This window comes from Contarinia nasturtii, unplaced genomic scaffold (assembly GCF_009176525.2).
Source record: "Contarinia nasturtii isolate CC-2019 unplaced genomic scaffold, AAFC_CNas_1.1 Cnas_scaffold_220, whole genome shotgun sequence".
NCBI lineage: Eukaryota > Metazoa > Arthropoda > Insecta > Diptera > Cecidomyiidae > Contarinia > Contarinia nasturtii.
In genome coordinates, this window is record NW_022197577.1 from 1,303,219 (window position 1) to 1,327,933 (window position 24,715).

The window sequence follows — 24,715 nt, forward strand, 5'->3', positions numbered from 1 at the left end:
GAAAATCCTTTTTTTATTTTGAATCAAATCATAATTTAATGTCGACAACACCTGAAGAAAAAAAAGTTTCGTTAAAATCAGCCCAAGTGGTCTTTCATTCAGGATGCTAATGAAAATATCAGTGTTCTACGCGAGTGTTCTCCAAACACATTAATTTTGAACATCTGTAAATGGATTTTCGTATTTAACTATGGCCATAATTCATTTGTAAAGTATTTTAAATACAATTTTATTAAAGATTTTCCTAATTTATAGCCACGAGAAAACAGTAGCAACTGATGGCAATGCTGTCATCATCGTGATGTAGCAACAAGGGTGATCTGTTCAAATGACAACCAAACGAAGCTGAATGCGAAAACAATGCCAAAAAAAGAAACTAGCTCGGTGAGAGTCCGAAAAATGAACAATCGCCGTTATTGTATAATTCTTTATCACACGCATACCAACAGCCATAACTCTTTCACGGCCAAGTGAACATTCAAAGACGCGAACATGATATCAAACGCTATTGTTCTTCATCTTTTAGCTGTCTTTCGTTCGCTCAGCTGGGAAATTGTTTACGTAACAAAACCGCGTGTGTTTAAACATTTCATTGTGATTGTCGCCGTCGTCAAGCGAACAACATCATTCTGGGAATGAAACGAGTCGATTGCGTAATTGAAACAACGACAACAGCGGTTTATTTGGGTCATTCAACCACCTAGAAAACACCCGAAAAGAACGACGTTCGACACATCCACATACATTGACATTTGATATCGATGCTAGAATTAACATCACACATTTCTCGCGCCTGTATCAAAAGTTTTCTTTTCTCATTTTTTTCCTACTTCATTTCTTCTCGTCGGTCGAGCATTAGAAAAGCATTTGTTACATATTTTATGTGCGCATCCTTAGTTGCTAACCACCGAAAAAATAATTCTAATTAATTCATGTACGGGCAACAATAGAAATGCGAACCCTTTTACTGTTGCTGCCTAAAATTGATGATATGTTGAGAAACGGTCGCGTTTTTTTGTTTTTACGTCGATTTTACTCATCTCAAAATGACCAATTTTCACGTGAAAACCAGAAATTTCGTCGGATCTCTTCACAAGCGACCACATTTTGGGAAACAAGATTCAAAAGCGAATTTTATAAAATAAAAATAATATTACGTGATACCTCCATTAGGTAGGGTGATTCACACACATTAACGGCTAACCGAGGGAGATGAAAACAACAAAAAAAACTAAACCATCTCTTGATGCATAAAAAGACGTGAAATGAGGAGATGAAAGCAACAGAATAACATTTATTCGCTGCTATTTCACTTCATTTTTTTCCCGTTTGTTCGAAAACGAGCTGTATCAAATCTCTGTGTGTATGATATGCTTTTGAGCGAATCGAAATTGAGAACATGATGCCCGTGTGCAACTAAAACCGCTAGTTAAAAAACAAGTTTTTGCCACGAAATCGTGCAGATAAATGTTGAGATCAGATTTTTTCTCTCCCGTTCATTTGTTTGATGTTGCTATGTTCTATCATCTACTTCTATCAAATCCCGTTTTTCCATCAAATTTCGGATGGTATTTTTCATTACTTATCGCGATTTTATTGCTAAAAAAGTAGAAAAAGAAATAACGAGAAGAAAATGAAGGGATTTTTTAAGTCGCATCGAATTTGGTATGGTCTTTTTTTCCACCGATTATGCAAATTTTGTGAAAAATGTTTCGGTTATATTTTCCAACCAAATACACAAGCATTTAAGTGCAAATTTGCATGTGCCCATAGAATTTGTGGATAAATGTTAAAATGGTTAAAGTTCATGTATACCGAGCAAAAAAAAAAAATATGAATGGAAAAATAATGACAGAAAAAAACCTCATGGTGGGCCACTTTGACCTTTGGCTACTGTATTCCTTTGAATGTTGACGGCGGAAAAAGATCTTTATTGATAGTCAAAAGAAACATCTAAATCATTGTGCCAAAAAAATGTTAAAAAAGAAGAAGAATCATCTGTATGAAATGGACGTGTTGCCATAAGAAAAGTGGATGAAAAACATTATACTCCAGTGAATTTGTAAAAATGTGTCATCGAGCCAAAATAAAGACAAAGGATTTTTGCACACCACAGAAAAAAATCGAAATTATGTTGCAAATCATCGAAATTATGTTGAATGCATTGTTGCGAATGTGTTAAAATGCGCGCGATATTTTCGAGATAAAAAAAACGAAGGCTGAATGAAGAAAAAAACAGTATTCAAACACCACGGGAAAGGGTTGATTAAGTGAGTTCATATTCTCAAGCGAATGGATGTACGCTAACGACTTGCATTTTATATCACGCAGTTCGTCTGCCTTCGAATGCACATATCGCCCCGTTTTAAAAATTAATGCATTTTTTTTCGTTTAAGAGTCGACTTGTGTTTACGTACCTATAAAATTTAAAATAGTTTCCAATACATTCGTTGATTCAATTCACACGATTAATAAACGCGTTCACTCTTCTGATTTTTTTCTTCTTACCAATGAAAGGTAGTTATGTTCGGCAGTTACGAAGAAGGCTGCTTATCTGAGTATTTTTTTCGATCATTCGTTTAATATTCGTCTATAAATCTACATTGGGTAGATAGTAGCGAGATGCAATTTGCATTTTTCGTTGCCGTTGGGTTTGCTTGCAACAAAATGCATCGCCCCTTCGTCATTCGGCCATTCGATCATCGCATCGCATTGGATAATCAAATATAAAATTGGGAGTTGTATGCGTTTCTCATAGTTTCGAGATTTATGGTCGTTCAACGATCCGCGATTTTTATTGCATCAAACAAGTCGGCTCAAGTGGCATCTTTAACCATTATGACAACAATATTTAATAAATGTGAAAAATAAATAAACCAAACAAATAAATGCCGGAAAAATATTTACACACTCAATCTTAATGGCCGTTATAAATGTGATATTAAAAAAAGCGGTTCAAATCGCTCTTGAAACGCGATCATTTCTCACGCATTAATGGTCATCGTTAAAAAAAAAAATCTTGATTTGCTAAGTACCTCAGGTCATGGGCGCGAATGAACCGTTGAACGAAAAAAAAATCCGTTAAAAAACTCTGCGATAAAGTGCATTGATAAAGCGCGAAATATCTGGTTTCCACTAAAACTGACCAATGGCCGTTCCGATCGCGATAAATTGTATTTTATTGAATTGAACACATGCATAATGACCAATTTTCCGCTGTTCCAACAAGTTTTTTTCTTATTCAAAAAATATTCCCACAACACTGATGGAAGGATAAAAACAAAAGGATTCATTGATCCTTGCATGCTTGGATTTATATCATGAGTGAGAGTCTTGTTTTAATTTTTTCGTTGCGATTTGACAATGGAGTGGACATGGACAGTGAGCGGTGAAGCAAACAAAAAAACACAAAAATCGAACAATAGAAACAGACAAAAGGAATGCTGAAAATGAAGAAAAGCGCGAATAGTAAGAGGCGAATAAATCATATAAACGGTATATGCTTTCGAAACGAAGGAAAGAGCAGAAAAAACACGCGAGCGTCCGCGTCATTACCATCGAATAAGTGAAGAAACGCGCACGCACAACAATATCTACGAAACGGTAGATACGGATCGACTTGAGAGATCCATAAAAAACAGGAAAATGGAATAATAATCGCAATAAAAACACAACAGTAAAATGCAAACAAGAGTCGCGCACCATTTTCGTGTGTGCATGGACAACAAAATAAATTTCGGTGTGCCGAACCAGAAGTGAAGCCAAGTATGAAAAAATGCGAGAAATGTATCGCGGTGGAAAAAACGACGCGATAAATCTGAAAACAAGATATGAAGAAACGATGTAACTAGAGTGGCAAAGACACTCACATACACCACGACAACTAACAAGAAAGACGCATTAAATGAAATCAAAAGAAGAAGCGAACAAGAAAAAACGAAGCGGTGCCGTGATATATATGTCCAGTTTCATGCATATTCAATTACGTGTCATGTACGTATGAGGCAGCTTAGCGCAATCGATTCAAACCAACCCTTTTAATTTAATACGATTTCCTTTCTCACCGGCACCAAGTATGCTCGACTGCGCGGTCCTTCATTTTGATTATTACGCGCACTATTTTTTTTTTTCATATAAATATCGACAAAATACCGGCAAGTTTATGATTTTATTTCAGTTATGATTATGACCGAGCGCGCGTTCACAAAATCGAAGGTAAACGGAGTAGAGTTGGACGATGATCGCGGGCATAGTATGCATTTGTACCTGGAAGACCTATGTCAGTTCGTGTCATTTGTACACTTCATTCCATTTCCATCACACACTGGATTTTATTTGATATTTTGATCTATTTGCTCCGAAAAGGGTTGTTCCACACACTGATTGCGCGACTCTTTGATGGCGCACACATACAACTGTATTAAGTTACAAATGTCTTTTTTTTCTCATTTCTTCTTAAGTTGAGATGCTTTACCTTAATGACGATTAAATCCCATGCTCATTTCTCTCAAGAGCCAACAATTTTTCACCGCACCATGGACTGGGTGAAATGGCTACTTCAATTAAGTGTTTGTTTTTTTTCTGTCTAGTTTTTGCTCCTCGTCATTTATCTTAAAATATATTTCAATGCAGAGTTTGTCATATTAATCGATGCGAGGGATATAAAATGAAATCATTTTAATTGTTGACGGATGGAAAATCCATCTGCTTCTGAGCTGTATTCACATTACTCTTTGTTAATGTAATACCACTTTATTCCTTCGAGGTAATGCAAATGACCTTTCTGTAACCGAATGGGTGAAACGGAACCGTTTTGTAAAAAATCGAGTTTTCGTTTGATTGAAAACTAAATGAGACATTGAACTTATCTCTCTTTTACGAAATTTGCACATTTTTCATGAGTTTGAGGCTTTGACTGACAATAGTTCAACCAACAAAATGCCACACTCTGCAAACATTGTTAAATTTGAATTTACTTCGATAATTTCCTGAAATTTACTATTAAATCACAATAGTACGCATGTATTCCTTTGGGGCAAAATCTATACACATTAGATAAATAAGCCTTTTTTCTTTTATCAACATTAAAAAAAAAATATTTCGCAAATATATTATGATAAGGGAAAAAACTAGCTTCAAATAAATGACACGTCGGTTCATTTTACTCGATTGAAGATGATGATGATATGAGCATATGCAATGGTGGTTCTCTTACTCTCGTGTGTTGCGTAATTTTCTTAAGCGAGAATTCTTATCTTTGAAATGGTTTATTTCTTGTGCTGCTGAGCATGACCCAACTTCGGCATATAAACGCAATTTCGTCTTGGCACACCGAGAGGACCGCTTGATATATCAGTTAATGTTCAAAAATAACATGGCCGATAACAGGACACATTTACATGCTCGCGAGTAAGCGTATGGTTTTTTTCCTATTTTGCCATCGTCTTATAGCGCACTTTTAAATTGCTCACATGCTATCAACATAGATAAATTTAAAACGCTATAAAATGTAAACACGTTCCGTTATCTGGCACTTTTCAACAGCAACAACATTACCACCGGGGAATTCAAACGCTGAACGAGTACGAAAAAATAAACATCATCACATTCGACCATCGAGCAATAACCATTAACCGAAGCGTTACCCTTCTCTCACCAACGCTCTGTCGCTAGCTTAGTTTAAAATATTTTCCATCATATCGCTAAATCATTGCATTACAACTACAATGTGCTATCACTGGCACCGCCATCGTTATGCGACTTTAGTTCGGGCCAAATGCATATATATATTTTAGATATTTTTCTAATGCTACATCATCGCTGAATACTGAATACATTCTTTTGGGCGCTTAATGGCCAGGGAGACCTACGACAAATGACATGTGATACCCATTTGGTGATTTTTTTCAATGTGATTTTCAAAGTCACGTGGGCAATTGAGTTTTTTAAAATGGATATTGATCGAATGATATCCGCAACTAAGGCCACTTTCTTGGTGATTTGATATTAAATTGAATTGACTCATAAATTAAATCGATAGTGATTTAGTTTCACGTGTACGTTTTTTGCCACTTTTTGTAGATATTTTTGAGCAATTTCGATCCGCCCAATCAATAAAATGAGCGTTGTTCGATAAACATTTTTTAGATATCAGTGTTGAATAGTTTACAGAGAAAAACTTAACATAGAGAAAAGATGTAACAATTTCGAGGCCATTTAAAAAAAGAGCCTACATTTTTACACTGCTGTGGGAGAAATTTGAAAAACAAAATAGAAAGGTTTATTTTAAATTTAATATTCGTTCATAAACCGTTCATTTTCAATCATGTGTGAAGCCTATTCATGTTCGAGCATATTCGAAGCTTCCAAAATTCATCATCATCGTCATCAATCAAGTGAAGTAACCGCAATGGCATATCATTCGAGCATGTGTTGATGCGTATGTATATAAAAATTCTGAAGCACTCTTCAATCATTCAATGGATTTTGCGCCGCGCAATTTACAAATCAAAAGTACACTACCACTGCTGGCTGTATGGGAGACTGAAAATTGAAGAGATAATGATTTCATATTTCATTTAATTCACATTATTAATCGTTTGCCACTTTAAATTGTATTGCGCAAACACACCTAAACTTAACGCGAATGGAATTGAACTAAATTTGATCATCGAAAATATGTTTTTTCTATTGTGTGTGAACTTTCATGCTGTGATTTTCTCGTCGACAGCCGAACAAAAAAAATGTATTTTTAAATTCACAAATGAAGTGGCATCTGCAAGACGAGTGAACGTCCATTTGGATGGAAAAAAAGACTCAGCATGACTATCGCACGTGATCGAATTGAAAAGTGGATGTTTCCGCTGAACGGATATGAGTCGCTGTTTCTGCGAATAATTTCTGCCAAACATTGCAAATTTATTGGGTAGTTTTCAGATCATGCTTTTACTATCAGCACACTGTCATAGTTGTTTCGTTCTTTGTCAACCTAAAAAATTGCTTTCTAAAAATAAAGCCAAAAGAAAAGGAATAAGAGGTCGATGTTACTTTTCATTTTCCACCTAACAATGTGTCTATTTTTGCAACTGTTAAATTTGCGAGCCGATTAAAAGGTAATTTTACTGTTCATCCTTTAAGTATCGCCTGTGAATAGATCAATGCCACGTGATTCTCATCATTCAATTTCGTTTCAAATTTTCTGTTGCGTGTGATGCAAACGTGTGTTACATCAGCATGTAGCGGTCGAAATAAATCGCTATTAATTTTTCTCTGGCACAGTCTTCGTGAATGCAAAAATCGAATCCGTACACCCTTTTTTGCATATTAATCTTTGATGGCTTCCGAAGAGTGTGTATACACGGTCACCAAACAAACCAAGAAAAAAAAAGTAGCAATTGTCGACAAGCTTGAAAATATGCTCTTCTGCCATGCAAATCGAAGACTGTGAGATGAACTGATGAATTAAGTGCATATGATGTTGATTGTGTAGTGTTTGACTGACTACTGCATTCGATGGTGAGATGGTGGCGGCGGCGACGGCGGTGATGATGTTGCTGTGTGTGCAAATGTCGTAAATTGAAGATAAACGTGTGCCGGACACGTGCATAAAAAAAAACTTTTTTTTTTGGCACTGTAGCACACGCAGGGTGAACGCTTACATAACATCACTATGAACTCAGATTGACTATACTGCGCCAATCAAATATATATATATTCAATTTGATAATGGAATACGAACCGCACAACGATTAAATAGATGAAATGTGTGTGTGTGCATAAAACGCCCCCATCATCACCGTCTCTTCGACGCCCTGGAGAAGAGACAGTAAACGGTGTACTTGGCAAGAGCAGCAAAAAAACGTCGACTCTTCGATGACATGCAGCCAACAATGAATTTAAAATGAAGTGAAATTGAATTGTTAATCCCTTGTTTTGACACATTTTTTCCACAGTGCAGCCGCACAAGAGCACAGGGAAGCCGATAAAATTGATTGACAACGTACACACACACTTTGCATTTGATTTTGTGATTTCCCCAGAAATGGTTCTGTTCACGATATGAAAATTGAAAATTATGGAAAATGACAGAGTCGGAGGAACGGAAAACGTGTTGGATCATGAAGCACTACTACACTTCTGGTAAACTCTGCGGTTTCGTTAATTAATCACTAAAGATGAAATGTGTGAAAGTGACTTTTTTTTATTAATTATTGCACCCTTGTTATGCGTTTCGATTTAGATTCAATGTGAGATATCTCCCAATCAATTCTTATTTTAAAGATTCGGTTCTTTTTTAAAGATTTTTTCACCATTTTTTTAAAACTAAGAAAAATTCATCTAATTTTCTTTGAAAAGCATTCAAAGTCACTTGTAAATATACGGTTTTCATTATTTTTTGAAATATCTTTTATTTTGAACCGAATTTTGGTACTTGAGATTAAAATAGCGAAACTTTTCATCAAGGTCGAGTTCTCATTTTCACACGTTTGTACGAGAGTTATATTTACTTTTCATTCAACCGTAGTGTTTCCAGCATTTTCTCAAATTTGAATTTTCCTCGTCTGAAGAAGAAAGAGAGAGAGAGAAAATCATAGAAAAGAGTAAAAAGAACACATGTGCCTATAAACTAATGATTCAATTTTATGTACGGAAAATCTTCGAATAATTTATAGAAAAAATTCGATGTTTATAATTTATGTAATTTGAATGAATTGAAATAAAAAAAACGAATATTTATGATTAAATGCACGTACTCTTCATTTAATGGATGCTTCAATTTTCAAAAACATTCATGAAGTAACCAATACTTTTAGTAAATGGAATTTTCAAGTCACAAAGTTCATTTCCATTTACTGTGAACCATACTAAAAAGAAAGTAGAATTACTTGTCATCGGACTCAACGTGTTCCGGTTCATGTTGAGTGATTTTGAATAAAGGGACTTTTTTTCGGCGACAAAAAAGTACATTCTACTTCTCTAACGAATCACTTGAAAAAGGAGTATTTCCCGTAATGGTTGTACTTTAAAATCGGCTAAAAATCCAAGTGTTTGGATCACCGTATGTGAAATTCAATTGGCATAGCTATTCATTCTACTTGATATGCACAAAGTGAAGATCGTAGACGAACGTACGGTGATGAGTGAATTTTCATCGGGCGTGATTTCCATGGAAAACATTCGAATTAAGACTGTGTTTCAATGTGCACACTATGTTTGTCAGCATTTACATGTGTTTGTATGTGTAAGAGAACCGAAGCATTCGAATCCATAAATAATTCGTAATTTTGAAATCAGCTCACAGCTCATTGCAAATTTCAAACACACGCACCCATTATCATTTGCCATTGCTATACTTGGCTGCAAATCGAAAATGTCTGAAGCATTTGAGAGGAAGATGCTGTTAAAAGCCATCATGTTTGGCAAATATTTTATCAAACTACAATTTCAGCGCTGGGTATGTGTGTGTGTGTGGACCAAAGATGATTATTACCCTCAAAAACACACGCCGAACTGAAAAGTAACATGCTCACACACTTGAGAAAAGAGAGACTCTCTGTGTTTTTCTCTTTTCTAACTACTTTGCGCAAAATGGATGTTACACATATGAACCATAATGTAGTGCCTTTTATTCCACCAGTCAATTGATTACGTGAACAGAATTAATGGCGTCTTTAGATAGAATGAGAATCGCTGGCGACGCTTTTCTATCTGCTGCCTTTTTTTGTTCATTTTGAATTAAAAATTTTTTAGTGAAGAAATTTGTAAGTTTCAAATTTGCCGGGTGCGAAGATATTTACGGAGATAATTCACCTTTTCACAATAAATATGCACATTTCGTTAATTCCCTTATTCGAGCATTCAATTTTGTTATCACATTATCAATTTTATCGAATGTGCAAATCAATTCATTGAACATATGCGCTGGAATAAAGAAGACCCTTTTTACGAAACTCAAAAGCAAAAAAAAATCATGTCTACGTTTATGGATTAATTCATTGTATTATTCACTTCGTTTTTTTCGTCAAGTACCATTGACAACTAAAAAGGTTCTGATTGAACTTAACTCACACGTGATTTTGGCATATTAATATAATTTCAAAATGTAGGCAGCTAAAGAGATGTTTGAAGATTTTTCTTTTGTGATTTACATTTAATCATATTTTTTTAACATTTCTTTCCATTCAATATTCGAATGAGAATTTTTTTTTTACCTCTTTTAAATATAAAAAATAGTTTCCAATTTCCAAATTTTTGGATTTGATTAAAAAAAATTGGCCACTAAAGTTTTTAATATGAACATTTTTGCCAGTTTCAATTTGTCATTTGCAACATTTTATTTCCAAATATCAATTTGTAAGATTCTTCGAACATTTTTGGAGCAATATTCAACAAAATACCTGGCTTATGTATAAATCATCTTATTCCTGGCAAGAAAATGTGGTTGAAATGTGCAAACAGCGGGAAACATCGGAAGTGAAAGCAATCGAGGTGAGATTAGCTTGAAATTTTATTTATCGTGTACATTTCAGATAGCTCAACAATCTTTTGGCTCCACACTGAGACTCTTCGTGCCAGACAAATTTTCCGTATTTTTTGTTCCGACCCAAAGATTTCGATTGCGACGAAAAGTTTTGGATTATCGTTTTTATTTCAGGTGTTAACGCATCATAAATCATATAAACCTTAGTTATATTTGTTAGACGAAGGAAACTAATTTGTAAAAAAAATCGTCGCAGATCGGTGCTTTTGGAACGTCAGATTAAAAAACTTCGCGGCAAAATTGGAGATTTTTTCTTCAAGAACAAAATTTTTTCTCTACTTTTTATGAGAGGAGGAGCGGCGCTCCTCAAAGTTGAAAATTATCACATTAATTGCTCAGAGAGACAGTCTTTGCCAAAGACTTTTTGGGCAAAACAAATAAAAAATCAATTCAATTTTACATTTAATTCTATTTTCTCGACGTGTAATACTAAACTTCCGCACTTTTCAATAGAAACACACACTAACATATGCTTCACAAAAATATCAATTCACGCATTCAATTTTGATTGATCTCGATCCAATACCATTCTTTCTAGCCTCTCTAAATATAACCCAACGCACTGCAAGGTCAGCAAATAAATGAATAGCTTCTAATTTTCTGCATAGACATTTACGAGCCGAAAATATCGGCCAATCTGGTAAAAAGTAAATAAGAAAATACGATTCCGAAAACAATAGACCAACTAGTAACATTTCAAACATAAAATTACTCTTTATTATATAATTAGGCATTGATGATTACATCTAATTTATTTGCTCCTCCGGCGTGCCACAGTTCATGTGTGTTCACATCGTCTGTGTGGACCGTGCTGTGAATTGCAATAAATATTAAGCAGAAACCATAAGATCATAAATATTTTTGTTAGTTACATTTGGTTGTGGGTCCGTAAAATTCGTTGCGTCACATTGAAAATGGTTTGTTCGGTTGTTGAGTGTGTGTAATGCATAAATTTGATTCGATGCAGTACATCGAACAATCGTTAAATGTGTCTGAATTCTTAAAGGCAATGACTGAAAATGTGTTTATTGTTTCAAAAACTTCAACATTTGCGCTCCCTTCAAAATGTCGACGCATCGTAAAATCCACCCTCCGGCTTACCAAATCTATCCAAAAATCACTGAAGTTGCATAATGATGTGTGTATTGAAAGACATATTATTACAATATTCGCATATCAAATACGCATTAACTTGCTAAAACCAACAATTTCAGCTTTTCAACACTCCAATCCGAAAATGGAATACATTTCTTCGTCTCTTTTTTTGCGCATGTCGTCGTCGTCGATCCGAATTCGAAATGGTCGAGTGCAATACAATGAGGGTGGAAAACGCGCGTTCGCGTCTCAGTAATCAGTTGTATCAACAAATGTACACTCGAAAAACCCGAACCAAATCGGCCCAAGATAGTATATATAAATCGAGTTAAAGTTCGTAACGAACATATTGCCTATCAACTAAAGTTGAATTACAACGAAATCACGGCCGAAATGGCACTTAGTATGCGATTCGTGTATAGTCGAATGCATGGGGTGTGTTTTTCTCTCTGTCAGGCCAATGAATCCAGTCTTGCGAACGATTGATTCAAACAGAACGAAAAAACATGCTGTGCTGCCGCACATACGCAACTGGCAAATGTAATGAAAACGGGGAAATCAAATCAACGTTCACCGAAAATAAAAAGAAATTCATTGAGATAATAATAATAAAATTGTTATGGGTGCCGAGGGTTTGTTTTTTATGAATCTATTAATTTTTTTTTCATCCTGGCGGTAAATCACATTCATGAAATTGTGTCAAATTCATTTTCGTTACGTCAAACAGTTAACATATAAATTATTCGCAGATGCCATTTTTACATTTGAGCATTTGCTTTTCATTTTAAACATTTTCGAAGCGAAACATTCTCGGTTTTCTCTTGAATTGCTGCAAAGATGAACAAAAATTACGTTTCTATGAGAGAAATCAAGATCAATATCAGGGCATCATTATTTCTGTCAACACGTTGTTCGATTTAAGACACTCTCGATCGCTCTTGGTAAGGGCGGGCGATATGAATGCGGTGATTTAAATTTAATTCCAGAAAAGTTAAAACAATACAAGTTGGCAAAAGGGAAAAAGCATTTAATCTCCTGAACATTTCCGAGCCTGATACCAATGGGGTAAATAATAATCTGATGTAAAATGTTAGATGATTCTATATTGGTATATCGCTTGTGTGCACAAAGTCGGGCTTAAATATTCAAAGTCAATGTGCTTAAAATTCGTTCGTGTTGCAATAAAACGGCTGTATTATCGAAATTACACATACGCCTGACAAAGATAGAGAAAGATGCACAGAAATCGAAGCACATTTTTCCTCTGCTGCTGCTTCTTCTTCTTTGTGTTTTGACTGCATTTTGCGAATTACAATCCATCTCCCCGAAGGAAGTTGAACTGGATGTTTGAACAAAATACGTGTTGAAGTACGAGAGAAAATATCGATGTATCAGCACCATCGAGACCATGTGCAAACAGCGTTCAACTTGAAAAACCGTATGTTTAATCCGCCACTGATATATAGAGACTGACAAGTAACAATTTCATTTGCTTTTTTCTACGTATTAGTTTAGAAGTGAGAATGAGCGAGAAAAAATTAAAAGAGAGAGAGAGAGACATTTTATATTTACTGAAGCGACTACGATACCGTGTGATGTGCTCGCTCTGTTTGCAAAAAGATTATTATTTGTGTTGCATTAACACCCGGCATTATCAAATGGGGCCTGGGGTTTTTTCTTCTTTATTTTAAAAAACACTCACATCAACTGCATCGAGCATATCAGCTCGACAAATACACAGACATTCTCACAAAATTCACCATTTTCAAAATCTCAAACCCCATTTTTCGTATTTATTCACAATATTATTATCACATACATAGACAAGTTTTGCATTTGGTGCGACGAACAGACACAGCAACCAATGTACAACCATCCGATCTGCATGTAAATGATATAGATACTTATTTAGTGATTAATTTTATTTAGCTGTTGCTGCTTCTGCTGCTGCCGTTGATGGCTTTGTTTTGCAATGCCAGTGCCAGATTCGTTATATGCCGGTGTAATTCCACTTCAGTTTTAACAGAGAACGAAAAATCACACCGTTGGTTGGCACACCGCTGGGTGGTGAGTACGGTGTGGTACGGTTTAATCCGTATTAGCATTATCGCATACCATGATAGGGTAATGCATATACAATGAGATAGGAAACAGCCAATGAGATAGGAAACGATGTGGAGGTGAAGAGACGAAACAAAAAAAAAATTGGTCCTAAGGGGATTTGAGGTGAAATTTCCATTCAGATAAACCAGAATTATGTTACACAAAAGTTAAATATGTTTTTTGTCAAATTAAATTCATCGTTTCGATTCAATGCGTTTCAGTTTGTTACTTCTTTGCATTGAACAGCCGCTCTTTTTTCAATTAGATTTTTGTTTTTAAGTACGTCAGACATTAATTTGCATGGACTTCGCCGGTGTAAAATGTAGAACAATGTTTGATCAGCGTGTTAAAAAATAATATTTCAATTCGGCTGAACTTGTTTTTTCTCTCCCTCGAAGTAATACGTAAAAGAATTATTATTGCCAAAATTTGAAGAATGTTCAGAAAACATTTTTAAGAAATATTCAGTGGCTTCAAAAAATATTGTCTGGAAAATGACGTGTGTTATTCGTTTTGGATACCAACAATTTTAAAAATTAAACGAAAAAATAAATAAATAAAAGAACTCAACCTGATGGATCAAATACGCACTTTTATAAAGAAATAATCTTGGAAATAACTCACATTATACACACGGTTGTGTTCACACTCATCTTCATTTGGCTTTCAATTTTGTATCATTTAAATAGAGCTCTATCGCACTAGTGTTTCCACTTACTGTACAGATAAATAGGTTTGCACGCAGTTAAATAAGTTTGTAATAAAATCTACAATAAAATGCAACAATTCGTTCCACATTTCCTTTTGATTATCATTTTTACAAGCGGTGTAAGTTGCCAACATTCGAAATATATAAAAGACTTTGATTTGTTATAATTTTACTGCATTTCTCCGAAAATAGATAGACTTGGTGAATTGTGAGAAATCAATGTTTCGAAAGAACTTGGGCGCTGAGTTAGAAGCCATTGATCAAGCTTTAGACAATCTAAATAGGCATCTAAGGAATACAATAAATGAAATCGTCGGAAATGAATTTGGTAGTTCAATTTTGAATGCTGTACAAGAGGATCTGAATACATGTTTTTATCCAGTGGCGGAAGATCTGGAAGAGCTACATGAAAAATATCTTGAATGTTGTGAAAAGTTCAACCCTGTATACTCTGAATATTTAAATATTGTGACTTCGATGAAGGACAAGAAGAAAAAATCTAATTTCACCGCTGTGGCCAATCAATGGGAAGGAAAAGTTCTGATGGCATTCAAGATTAATGTGTCCATAACGGATGTAAAGAAGAATCTGAACCAACTTGCAAATAAAAATACTAGTGTATTCTTTGCAATACTGGATGGTGTCAGAGCGGGGAGAAGTGTTGAGGAAAATTTGATCACCTGGAAAGGTGTAAAGAGCGTGGCGATTGAAACTTACGCTTTAATTGTAAAAAGAATAGCAGATGCAAAATGTCCAGAGACCAATGGATTCATAAGTGATCTGAAAAAGGCTCTTCGCATATAAATGGAAGAATATTGTCAAAATGTAATTTATGTTTTTGTTCAAAAAATGAAATATAATGCAAAAAGTTCAACGGCCTTCTTTAATAAAGATCAATAAAATATTGAAATTTCATACTCGGTTTTTTCCATGCTACCTCAAAAAATATTTATCGAATCGAATCATCAACGTCAGCTGTTATTCTTACTTCGAACTCTGTAGGAATTGAACATTTACAAATATTTTGTAATTCTTTCAAATACAGGCATATTTTCACAATTAAATTATTTGTTATTCTTCTCAAGCAATATTAATGCATTTTTCTTTAAAACATGAGGATTCATTTTTCAATTTGTACAATTTCAAACTGTTTCAACTATAAAAAAGGATCAAAAAGAAACGATCAATCTTTTCAAAACTGATTCATTTTCAAAGCATAGGTCCATGCCAATTGACCTAAGTAGCAAAATATTCTATAGTATTTACTGTTTTGTTGACCTAGTTATATTTCTATGAAGATTACACGTGTTTTTCAATTCAAGAACAATTTGAATTTTGTTTGTAATTAAGTGAATATTTCGGAATATTTTCGTCATTTACAATTTTTCAAATGTCATAACAACTTTTTGCACACCAAGTCAATCGTATAAATATAGATCACTTCACTAAGATCAAACAGTGAATTTCTATAATTTGTGGAAAATGAAACAATTAAATAAAGTCATCTTTTTTATTGTAGCTTTAACAAATGGCGTAAGTAAAAGTTGTATTCGAAATGATATTTTATTCGCAACCAGAATCTTTTCAAATGGATAACTTCATATATCATATGCTTTTTCTTTCGCAGGTTCATTTGGTGTTTGGCGATGGTGATGAAAAAACCATGTTTCGCAAAAACTTGGATGATGAATTTGAAGCCATCGACAACGTAAAAACTACACTTGACACAGCTCTTCAAACCGCAATCGACGAAAACCCTGGGAATAAAAATCTAATTGCAATGCAACTGGTATCTCACATAAAGCTAATCTTGAAATATTAAAAAATTAAAGATAAAATTATTTGATTATTAGGACTTTAAGAATAATTTTCATCCGGTGGTGACACATCTGAAAGAATTGCATCGCATATATCTTATGTATTGCAATGTTTTTGATCCAATCTATGCACAGTACTTGAAACAAGTAACTGACACCAATGATAAAGAAAAACTAAAAAAATTCAATAATTTGGCCAAACAATGGGAAGGAAAATTTCGAACTAACTTCATGGTTACTCCGTTCACAATTACGGTGAAAAAAAAGCTTCTTGGCCTCGCCGATCCAAATGCCGTATTCATGGTGATAATGGACGAAGCGATAAAGTCCAACACTGTTAAAGGAAACATTAAAACTTGGAACTCGGTGAAAAAAGTGGCCAAAGAATTGGACAAAAGTATTCAGAAACATATATCAAGCAGAGACCGTCCCAATGAGTTTGCATTTTTGGAAGACATTTATAAAGTTCTTTAAAAATTGAAAAGATGTAATTTGATATCGGAAATAAAGAAAAGTTTGAACATATTTTTTATATAGTTTTTAAATATTCGACGAGGCAGTCAATCAATGAAATTTAGCAGATTCATTCACATGTAAATGTATTCTTGCTATTATATTGAAAATACATACATTTTCCTTAATTATTCAATCAAAAAATCCAAATCTGAACTAGTTTTTTTATGTATTAACATAGCCAAAAATTAATTTTGAAAAAAAAAATCAATTCTTAGCAGTTCCACTAAGCCCAACTGGGGTGAATGTTTTTCATTATATTTGCAATGTTCAGCTTGATTTCAAAAGCCAACAAAGCGTATTCTGACTTAAATAAATACAACCAGTTTTTGGCGTTGTGTCATTATTAAACACATGTGTAAAGATCATTCGATAATAAAATGCGTTCTTTGAATTCCATTAGAAATATGTTTATATTCTGTAAAATAATACTTCAATTTTCGAAAAGAAAAATGTACAAAATGTGCCAAACTGTGCCAAAGATAATATTCAATTGACACGGCAAACCGAAAAAAATATATAAATGAAGATTTTGAAATAGTCAAGTTAGATACTCTTTTACTGGATTTTAAACAAGATGAAACCTTTATATCTAGTTTTCTTTTTCGTTTCAATTTTTGGAGTAAGTTTTTCAATTTTATATCAAATTTTCAACGAAATAAATATCTTTTTAAGAACATTGTAAATATTTAATTAAAATAAACTTTTTTTTCAAAAACAGATCAATTTTGCGTTTGGCAAAGATTCAACAATGTTTCAAAAGAGGCTGGTTGACGAATTGAAACGTGAAATGAAAGCCATCGAAGATGGGATAATCAAACTCGACCATATAATTCAAAATGCAATCAACGAGAATCCCGGAAATACAGTTTTGATAGATATCCAACAGGTATCCCACATAAAGCTAATCTTGAAATATTAAAAAATTAAAGATAAAATTATTTGATTATTAGGATTTTAATAATCATTTTCATCCTGTGGTTGGCGATTTGAAAGGATTATACGCAAAGTACTTGTCATGTTGCCTAACTTTTGATCAAATTTATTCAACATATTTAGAAAAAGTAAATGACCCAAAACACAAATCAAAATCCAAAACATTCCAACGTATAATCAAAGAATGGCAAAACAAAGTTTTTGCCAATTTTATGATTAAATCTTACATTAAAACGATAAAAAAAAAGTTGGATCAACTATCAGATGAAAAAAACGTTCTATATTCGTATTTAAATGAAGCCATAGAGTACGGAACGTTCGAAAAAAATATGCAAGTTTGGAAGGCCACAACATACGAAGCCGATCAACTTGTTATGAATATGTTGGTTTATGTGCCACACCAAGATTGCTCAGTAATCGCTGGAGAGTTTACAAACAAGTTAAATACTCTTGGTTTATTTTAAGCATTTGATTTCATGAAGTTTAAATTAAAGATCTTCCTGCGGGATTTCAAGAATACGAAAAGCGACAAATATTTAGTTATCGTTTCCAATTTTCTATATTGTATACTTTTCTATTCAATGATTTAAACAAAATCAAATGAAGTTTAGCAAATGTATTCTTGCTCTTACATATATTTTTCTCAATTAATAAATGATAAATTCAAATTTAAACCAATCGTTTATGTATTAACTTAGACAAAATCTAAAGCCCACTAAACCCAACCGGGTTGAATGTTTTTCATTATTATCATTCCCAATGTTCAGCTTGATTACATTCGAACTCTTGTTTGGTTTTTTTTTTTCATTTTCTATGAGTAAAAAATACACCTTTTACTAAAACAATAAAAAAACATTTTCAAGATTATTGAATATCGATCATTTGAACAATATCTGACATGGTGTTTTCACGTAGTAACTGTGCACATGTATGTTGAATTTTACGTACTATTCAAAGAAATATAAAAGATAGTCATAAAAATGTGAAGGTAGTGTTATACCACATTTTACACAAGATGAAATCCTTAGTTTTATTTTTTTACAAACAGCGTAAGTGGAATTCAATTTCAAATATAAGTCAAATATTTAATGAAAACGCTAAAAGATGCCTTGAAAAATAATTTTTTGCAATAAAGATACAATCTGTGTTTGGTAATAATTCAACAATGTTTCGGAAGAAATTGGTCAACGAACTGAATTCCATTGAAGATAAAAAAATTAAACTAGACAATACTCTTCAAAATGCAATCGATTCACATGCTGGGAATGGATTTTTGATATCATTAAAAGAGAGTTTTATTGAATATATTCATTCTGTCCTTGATGAATTGGAAGATTTGCACCGATCATATACGTTGTGTTGTCAGAATTTTGATGAGCAGTATATAAAATATTTGCGGAAGGTGGCTAATACACACGATCAAAATAAAATATATCATTTTAATGAGTTTATCAAGAACTGGGAAGGGAAAGTTTTGATGAACTTCATGATTGAATCGTACATGCATCTCGCGAAGAACAAACTGGAACAACTCTCAAACGAAAATAGCGTGTACTTTTCGATCATAAAAGAAGCCATAGAGGATAACACTGTTGACACAAATATCGAAGCTTGGGAAAGTGTAGAAGATCAAGCCGACGAGCTACTCACAAATATAGTGAAATTTACACCGAAAAAACCATTAGCTTCAACCCTTGCATACACTTTCTTGAAAATCGTAAAGCAATAGGAATATAAATAATAAATAAATATCATTCGATAATAAAATTCGATCTTTGATTTCCATAATCAATATTTTTGTATTCTGTAAAATATTAATTACTTCATTACTTGAAAAGAAAAATGTAAGAAATGTGCCAAATACTATACGATTCTTTGAATGGAAAAATACAGACGACTTTGTACAATCTACTATCTTTAAACCGATACGCAATACATGCGTTTCTTAAAGCATATAAATGGCTTCAGTATTCGGCAGCATTATCAACAAAATGATTCAACTAACGCTAGTCATATTTTTGGTTGTCATTTTCACAAATGGCGTAACTCAAAATTTCATTTTTATATCATCAAATATTAATGATAAATATTCACAATGCTACCACTATGGAACGATGTTTTCCAAGAAACTCGACGAAGGCCTAAAATACATCAAAGATAAAAAGACCAAACTCAACGATGACCTTCAAGCAGCAGTTGTTCAGCATCCCGGCAACAAATTTTTGAAGGCGCATTAACAATAACATTCAGTTAGATAATCTTTACAATTTGTATTCAGAGTATTTGTCATGTTGCCAACGTTTTGAGCCGATATATGCAGAGTATTTCCAAAAAGTTAAAAAGAACAAAAGCAAATTATAATGTTTCCAAAGTATGATCAATACAATTTCTGTTTTAACTATCATAATCTACAGTAGATACTTGTTAAGGAAATTTTATACGTTTTAAAAGTTATTTTTCTAAACAGAAAAGGCTTGAAGGTGACACAAGGGCAATGACATTTAGAACGACATAATAATCGATTATTTTTCGTAAATTCCAACTTGTTTATCTCTTTAAAAAAATAATTAGGGCCTCAATATAAATTATTACGATAAATATTTCTTTTGAACGTATATTGAAGTTATTTTCCACAAGCTGAAGACTGTGTGTATTATATCCCGTAAGTCTGTTTCTCATGTTACATGAATGATCTTAAAATATATTAGGCGAGAGAGAAATACAATTTCAACTGCATCAAACCAAGTTTGACAAGATGAAAGCTTCAACTCAATTCTTCATTTTGGTTACCGTTATAGCAAATGGCGTAGGTTGAATTTACAAATAGTGCTGTTATCATCGTTCATCATATATACAATCATTCATGAAAATTTTTATCAAAGGGCAAGCGCAATTTGAACAGACACATATAACACCATCTATGTATTGTACATAAAACACGCTTACTATAATAATAGTAAAAATTGTAGTTAACCTGCTTTACAGAGATGGCGTTTTTGCTTAAGATATGAGACGTCACAATACATTCTTATTGACTGCACGCATCTCCTGATTTTTATATATTTAATATATATGAAATAAGTGAAGGAAAATCATCTTGCAGATAAGAATAGTGTTTTCTTGTCAACTCTAAACGAAGCGATAGAGCATGGAACTTTGGAATCAAATATAAATGCTTGGAATGCAGCAAAAAATGAAGCATTTGAAACTGAATTGATCATGCAGAAGACTTGAAAACGTTTGGAATTCAATTATTAGTCAAGGGAAAAAAATAGTATCGCTGGTTAGTATGGTTAGATAGTGAAAAGTTGTGTTATATTTTCTATTTAATGGCACTTTTCTTGGAAGAAGTCTCCTTCCTCCCCCACTTTACACCGATCAACCAATATCGCTGAAAATTTGATCAGTGCTCCTCATGGTACCAATTCATGTAGATTTTGAATTACGTCTCGTGGGAAAGAGTTATGGTGGTGAAAACAGTATTTCTTATAGATACAGATACACTGTCAAAGACAATATATTTGTCACGATTATTGAAATCGTAGGCATTGAAATTAATCAAAAAATCAGAAGCAGACATTCGAATTTTGTGACTCTTAAAACACAGTTCACTTGTAAAAATCTGACAAAAAAAAATTATAATTGAAAGAAAGAAGAACGAAGACGAATCCCATTGAAAAAAGCAACGAAAAATTGGTTTAAAATAAGAAAATAGCCGTGATATTTTTATTGATATGTTCGACGACATTGGTTTTGGCAATAATTGCGGCTGGGGACGGAAAAATTAAAGAAGCTGGAGAAGGTAGAATTCCTTATATCGCGTTAGTGAAGGTCCTGAATCCGCATACCGGTGTATTCGAGCCACTTTGTGCGGGTGCCATCATCTCGGAAACCGAAATATTAACGAATGCAGTTTGTGCCGCAGCATGTAAAGCTACGTACAAATGTGAAGTGTACGTGGGACGAGTGAATGTAAATTATGGTGGCAAAAAAGTGGAAATCAAAGACACCGTGTGGCATGAAACTTATGTTGAAATGGATGCAATTAACTTCGAGAGGCATTCCAATAGCATTGAGGATATTGGTATTTTATTTATGTCAAAAATTATTTTATCGAAAACCGTTCAAAGCATTGAATTACCACAAGAAAAAATGCATGGAAGACAAAATAAGATGATTATAGCTGGTTGGGGCAGTGGATTAGAAGTAACCATTTCATTTGAAATAGTATCTTTTAAACAAAACTAATAATTTTACACTTATGCTGCACGACTTATGAACTCTACATTGTTTATAATATTTTATGTATTGTAGCACGATATAACACATCATGAGAAGTTACATTTTGGAGAAACCTTGGTATATGCAGTAGTTTGGGGAGTTGATTTAATCAGACCACATGATAATGTTAACCGTGCTTGCATCTCTGATATGGGTAGGATTAATTTTTGTGTATTTCTCTTTGCGCAACTGTAATTTTATACTTCCATTTTCTTTCTACTTCGACAAAATTCAAAATCAATTCGAATATTTATCTACTGAAATAAAGGTACGCCATTGGTTCATCCGAATGGAACTGTATTAGCTGGCATTGGAACATTATGGACATTCAGAGTAAATATTTAAGATATTATTTTCTTGATATTTCCAATTTGTTTGAGATATTTATAGTTTCCTCTATCATTTAGCTCTGTACAACAAGGCACGGAGATATGTCGTTCTATACACCTATTTATATACATGCTGAATGGATTGCGAAGAACAGGAACAGAAGTGTCTAAAATGGCTATAATAAATAAAACATTCATTCAAATGTTATTACATATTTAAATAAAGTCATTCGCCAATAAACTGCTTAACAACATTTAAAAAAGAAATCTACAAAATAAAACTTAATATATGAGCCCAATTGAATAATTCGTCAGAATCGATTTATGAAGTATCGTTACTTTTCCATATGAAAATGACCAATTCTACATAAAATGCTACTAAAACTGACATTTTGAGCCAATTGTGCGTCACACTGATCTAAAATGGGTTTAATATGTATATTTCTAACAAATAGAAGTAGTAATAGAAAAATTTGCCAGAATTGCAATCTGAAATATCGTTACTTTTCTATATGAAAAATGATCAATTTCTTTAGCTACACTTTTGAGATAAAGTTAAACTAACAACAAGATAGTTGGTATTTTTACATTTCAATTACAAGATGGGTAGTACTATTGATTAGTAATTCAGTCAATTTCAATCATAATAACGATATAAAGCTCAAAAACAAATCTCGTCTAATTTCTACCCCTTGATATATCTGTTTTTATATTCATTCACTTCCATTCCTTTCAAATGAAAAATACATTGTTCAAATATTCGAAAGTCAAATGACATGAATAATTTGTCCTTAAACAAACAATGCAATGAAAAAATTTCCATGCATAAGTGTTATTTTTTTAATATCGGTGGCACCTCTTTCAAGCCTATAAAAATATAATTCGACAAGTACATCAAACAGTATTTTGTGGAAATTTGAACAAAATGACCGATTTGATTGCAGTACCTCTTTTATTTGCCATTTTTATAAATGGTGTAAGTTGTTATATTTGGCATTTTGTTACATCTCATATCATTTTGTTTTGAAAATTCAGAAAATTATTGTATCTAAACAGCTTGAAAAGGTATAATATATTGTTCAATAAAATAGATTCATTCGGTGTTTGGTGTTGAGTCAGAAATGTTTCCGCAATTCAACGAAGAAATGCAAACCATCGATCGTATAATGAGTGAACTAGACCACACTATTCAAACCGCAATCAATGAAAATGCGAACAACCCAGTTTTGTTAATTATACAAGGCGATTTTATTTCAACCTTCCATGAGGTTGTAAAACATTTAAAGCAACTACGAGACAATTATATCGCATGCTGTCAACTCTTTGAACCGGTGTACGCAGAATATTTACAAATATCGAAAGATGCGAAGAAAATTCATGTATTTCGAAGAACAGCAAACACATGGAAGGGAAAAGTTATGATGATATTCCGTATTGAAGTATATATGAAGGAGGTGCAAAATAAGGTTATCCAGCTTGCCGATGACAACAGTATTTTTTATATGATTCTGAATGAAGTGCAGCGGTTCGGATCCGCAAGATCTAGAATAAAGTGGAAAGCGTTGAAGAAACAAGCAACTGATTTCAAAGATTAAGACCGAGGCAGAAGCAAAATGCCTGAAAACGATCGACTTTGTAACTGCTCTCAATGAATCTCTTGGCAGAAAATGAAAATAGCGTGGGGAGTGCAGTTGAATAATTTCTCGAAATTATTGTCGGAGTTGATTTCTATTTCTTTTTAATGTAGTCACTTCGGTTATTATGTAAATATTTAATAAATTCCAGAAATTGTTCCGATGATTCAACCAAAATGAAAAATCGTTCATAATTTTTTCACTTTATTTGTCATTTTCGATTGTGTCAAATCGATTCCTTTTGCTCTTCTTTATTAAAAGAGTCCAAACGATATATCGTAGTTTCTACAACAAATTCATTTGAAATTGAAAATAAATAAATAAATGAAACCAACTTCAAAATTATATGACAAACCACAGTCTATTAGATACATTACAAACGATCGTTCAATAGCTACAAATATGCTGCTTGGATACTTTTTCTCTCTTGTGTTTACGAGTACAAGCTGCCCCATACATTTTACATATTTTTTGTATGTAAGTTTACTGAAAACATCGATGGAAACGATGCACAGACACACACACACAGTTAAAATAAATCAAATTTCATCGACGAAAATAATAGTCTATTTTCCTGCAGACGTCTCGTCCTAATTACAGTTTGAGTTCAGCATATATCGTGGAGTGTCCTCACTGCTATTAATGACAATATGGTCTATATTTGAAATCAACCAAATTGTACTTCAAATTTCGACAGAAAGAAACAGATTATAATCAGCAGGTCTATATTTTGTGATTTTTCTTTCGTGAAATTACAT

At 33.2% G+C, this 24,715-nt stretch overlaps 5 protein-coding genes across 5 annotated transcripts; all 5 read left to right on the forward strand.

Moving 5' to 3' along the window:
- Nucleotides 1-14,359: 14,359 nt before the first annotated feature.
- On the forward strand, nt 14,360-15,511 carry LOC116337113. Its single transcript, XM_031761440.1, has 2 exons — nt 14,360-14,566; nt 14,640-15,511. The coding sequence occupies exons 1-2, from the start codon at nt 14,516-14,518 to the stop codon at nt 15,249-15,251; spliced, it is 663 nt and encodes a 220-aa protein (XP_031617300.1). The 5' UTR covers nt 14,360-14,515; the 3' UTR covers nt 15,252-15,511.
- Nucleotides 15,512-15,843: 332 nt separating this feature from the next.
- LOC116337099 lies at nt 15,844-16,789 on the forward strand. The gene is made up of 3 exons (XM_031761416.1): nt 15,844-15,980; nt 16,075-16,236; nt 16,301-16,789. The coding sequence occupies exons 1-3, from the start codon at nt 15,930-15,932 to the stop codon at nt 16,736-16,738; spliced, it is 651 nt and encodes a 216-aa protein (XP_031617276.1). The 5' UTR covers nt 15,844-15,929; the 3' UTR covers nt 16,739-16,789.
- A 482-nt stretch (nt 16,790-17,271) lies between these two features.
- LOC116337089 lies at nt 17,272-18,387 on the forward strand. The gene is made up of 3 exons (XM_031761402.1): nt 17,272-17,399; nt 17,499-17,666; nt 17,731-18,387. Exons 1-3 carry the CDS (start codon nt 17,355-17,357, stop codon nt 18,175-18,177), a joined length of 660 nt encoding a protein of 219 aa, XP_031617262.1. The 5' UTR covers nt 17,272-17,354; the 3' UTR covers nt 18,178-18,387.
- A 2,973-nt stretch (nt 18,388-21,360) lies between these two features.
- LOC116337210 lies at nt 21,361-22,524 on the forward strand. The gene is made up of 4 exons (XM_031761607.1): nt 21,361-21,919; nt 22,028-22,148; nt 22,263-22,327; nt 22,402-22,524. Exons 1-4 carry the CDS (start codon nt 21,749-21,751, stop codon nt 22,492-22,494), a joined length of 450 nt encoding a protein of 149 aa, XP_031617467.1. The 5' UTR covers nt 21,361-21,748; the 3' UTR covers nt 22,495-22,524.
- Nucleotides 22,525-23,218: 694 nt separating this feature from the next.
- LOC116337200 lies at nt 23,219-24,060 on the forward strand. The gene is made up of 2 exons (XM_031761585.1): nt 23,219-23,299; nt 23,415-24,060. Exons 1-2 carry the CDS (start codon nt 23,249-23,251, stop codon nt 23,916-23,918), a joined length of 555 nt encoding a protein of 184 aa, XP_031617445.1. The 5' UTR covers nt 23,219-23,248; the 3' UTR covers nt 23,919-24,060.
- Nucleotides 24,061-24,715: the final 655 nt, after the last annotated feature.

What these genes read in the sequence shown, in the direction of transcription:
- LOC116337113 (XM_031761440.1), top strand. Translation starts at nt 14,516, where the DNA reads ATGCAACAATTCGTTCCACATTTCCTTTTGATTATCATTTTTACAAGC. An exon ending in TTATCATTTTTACAAGCGGT is followed by an intron (nt 14,567 to 14,639) that starts GTAAGTTGCCAA and finishes CTCCGAAAATAG; the next exon opens with ATAGACTTGGTGAATTGTGA.
- LOC116337099 (XM_031761416.1), top strand. Translation starts at nt 15,930, where the DNA reads ATGAAACAATTAAATAAAGTCATCTTTTTTATTGTAGCTTTAACAAAT. An exon ending in TTGTAGCTTTAACAAATGGC is followed by an intron (nt 15,981 to 16,074) that starts GTAAGTAAAAGT and finishes TTTCTTTCGCAG; the next exon opens with GTTCATTTGGTGTTTGGCGA. An exon ending in ATCTAATTGCAATGCAACTG is followed by an intron (nt 16,237 to 16,300) that starts GTATCTCACATA and finishes TTTGATTATTAG; the next exon opens with GACTTTAAGAATAATTTTCA.
- LOC116337089 (XM_031761402.1), top strand. Translation starts at nt 17,355, where the DNA reads ATGAAACCTTTATATCTAGTTTTCTTTTTCGTTTCAATTTTTGGA. An exon ending in TTTTCGTTTCAATTTTTGGA is followed by an intron (nt 17,400 to 17,498) that starts GTAAGTTTTTCA and finishes TTTCAAAAACAG; the next exon opens with ATCAATTTTGCGTTTGGCAA. An exon ending in TTTTGATAGATATCCAACAG is followed by an intron (nt 17,667 to 17,730) that starts GTATCCCACATA and finishes TTTGATTATTAG; the next exon opens with GATTTTAATAATCATTTTCA.
- LOC116337210 (XM_031761607.1), top strand. Translation starts at nt 21,749, where the DNA reads ATGGATGCAATTAACTTCGAGAGGCATTCCAATAGCATTGAGGATATT. An exon ending in GTTGGGGCAGTGGATTAGAA is followed by an intron (nt 21,920 to 22,027) that starts GTAACCATTTCA and finishes TATGTATTGTAG; the next exon opens with CACGATATAACACATCATGA. An exon ending in TGCTTGCATCTCTGATATGG is followed by an intron (nt 22,149 to 22,262) that starts GTAGGATTAATT and finishes ACTGAAATAAAG; the next exon opens with GTACGCCATTGGTTCATCCG.
- LOC116337200 (XM_031761585.1), top strand. Translation starts at nt 23,249, where the DNA reads ATGACCGATTTGATTGCAGTACCTCTTTTATTTGCCATTTTTATAAAT. An exon ending in TTGCCATTTTTATAAATGGT is followed by an intron (nt 23,300 to 23,414) that starts GTAAGTTGTTAT and finishes TCAATAAAATAG; the next exon opens with ATTCATTCGGTGTTTGGTGT.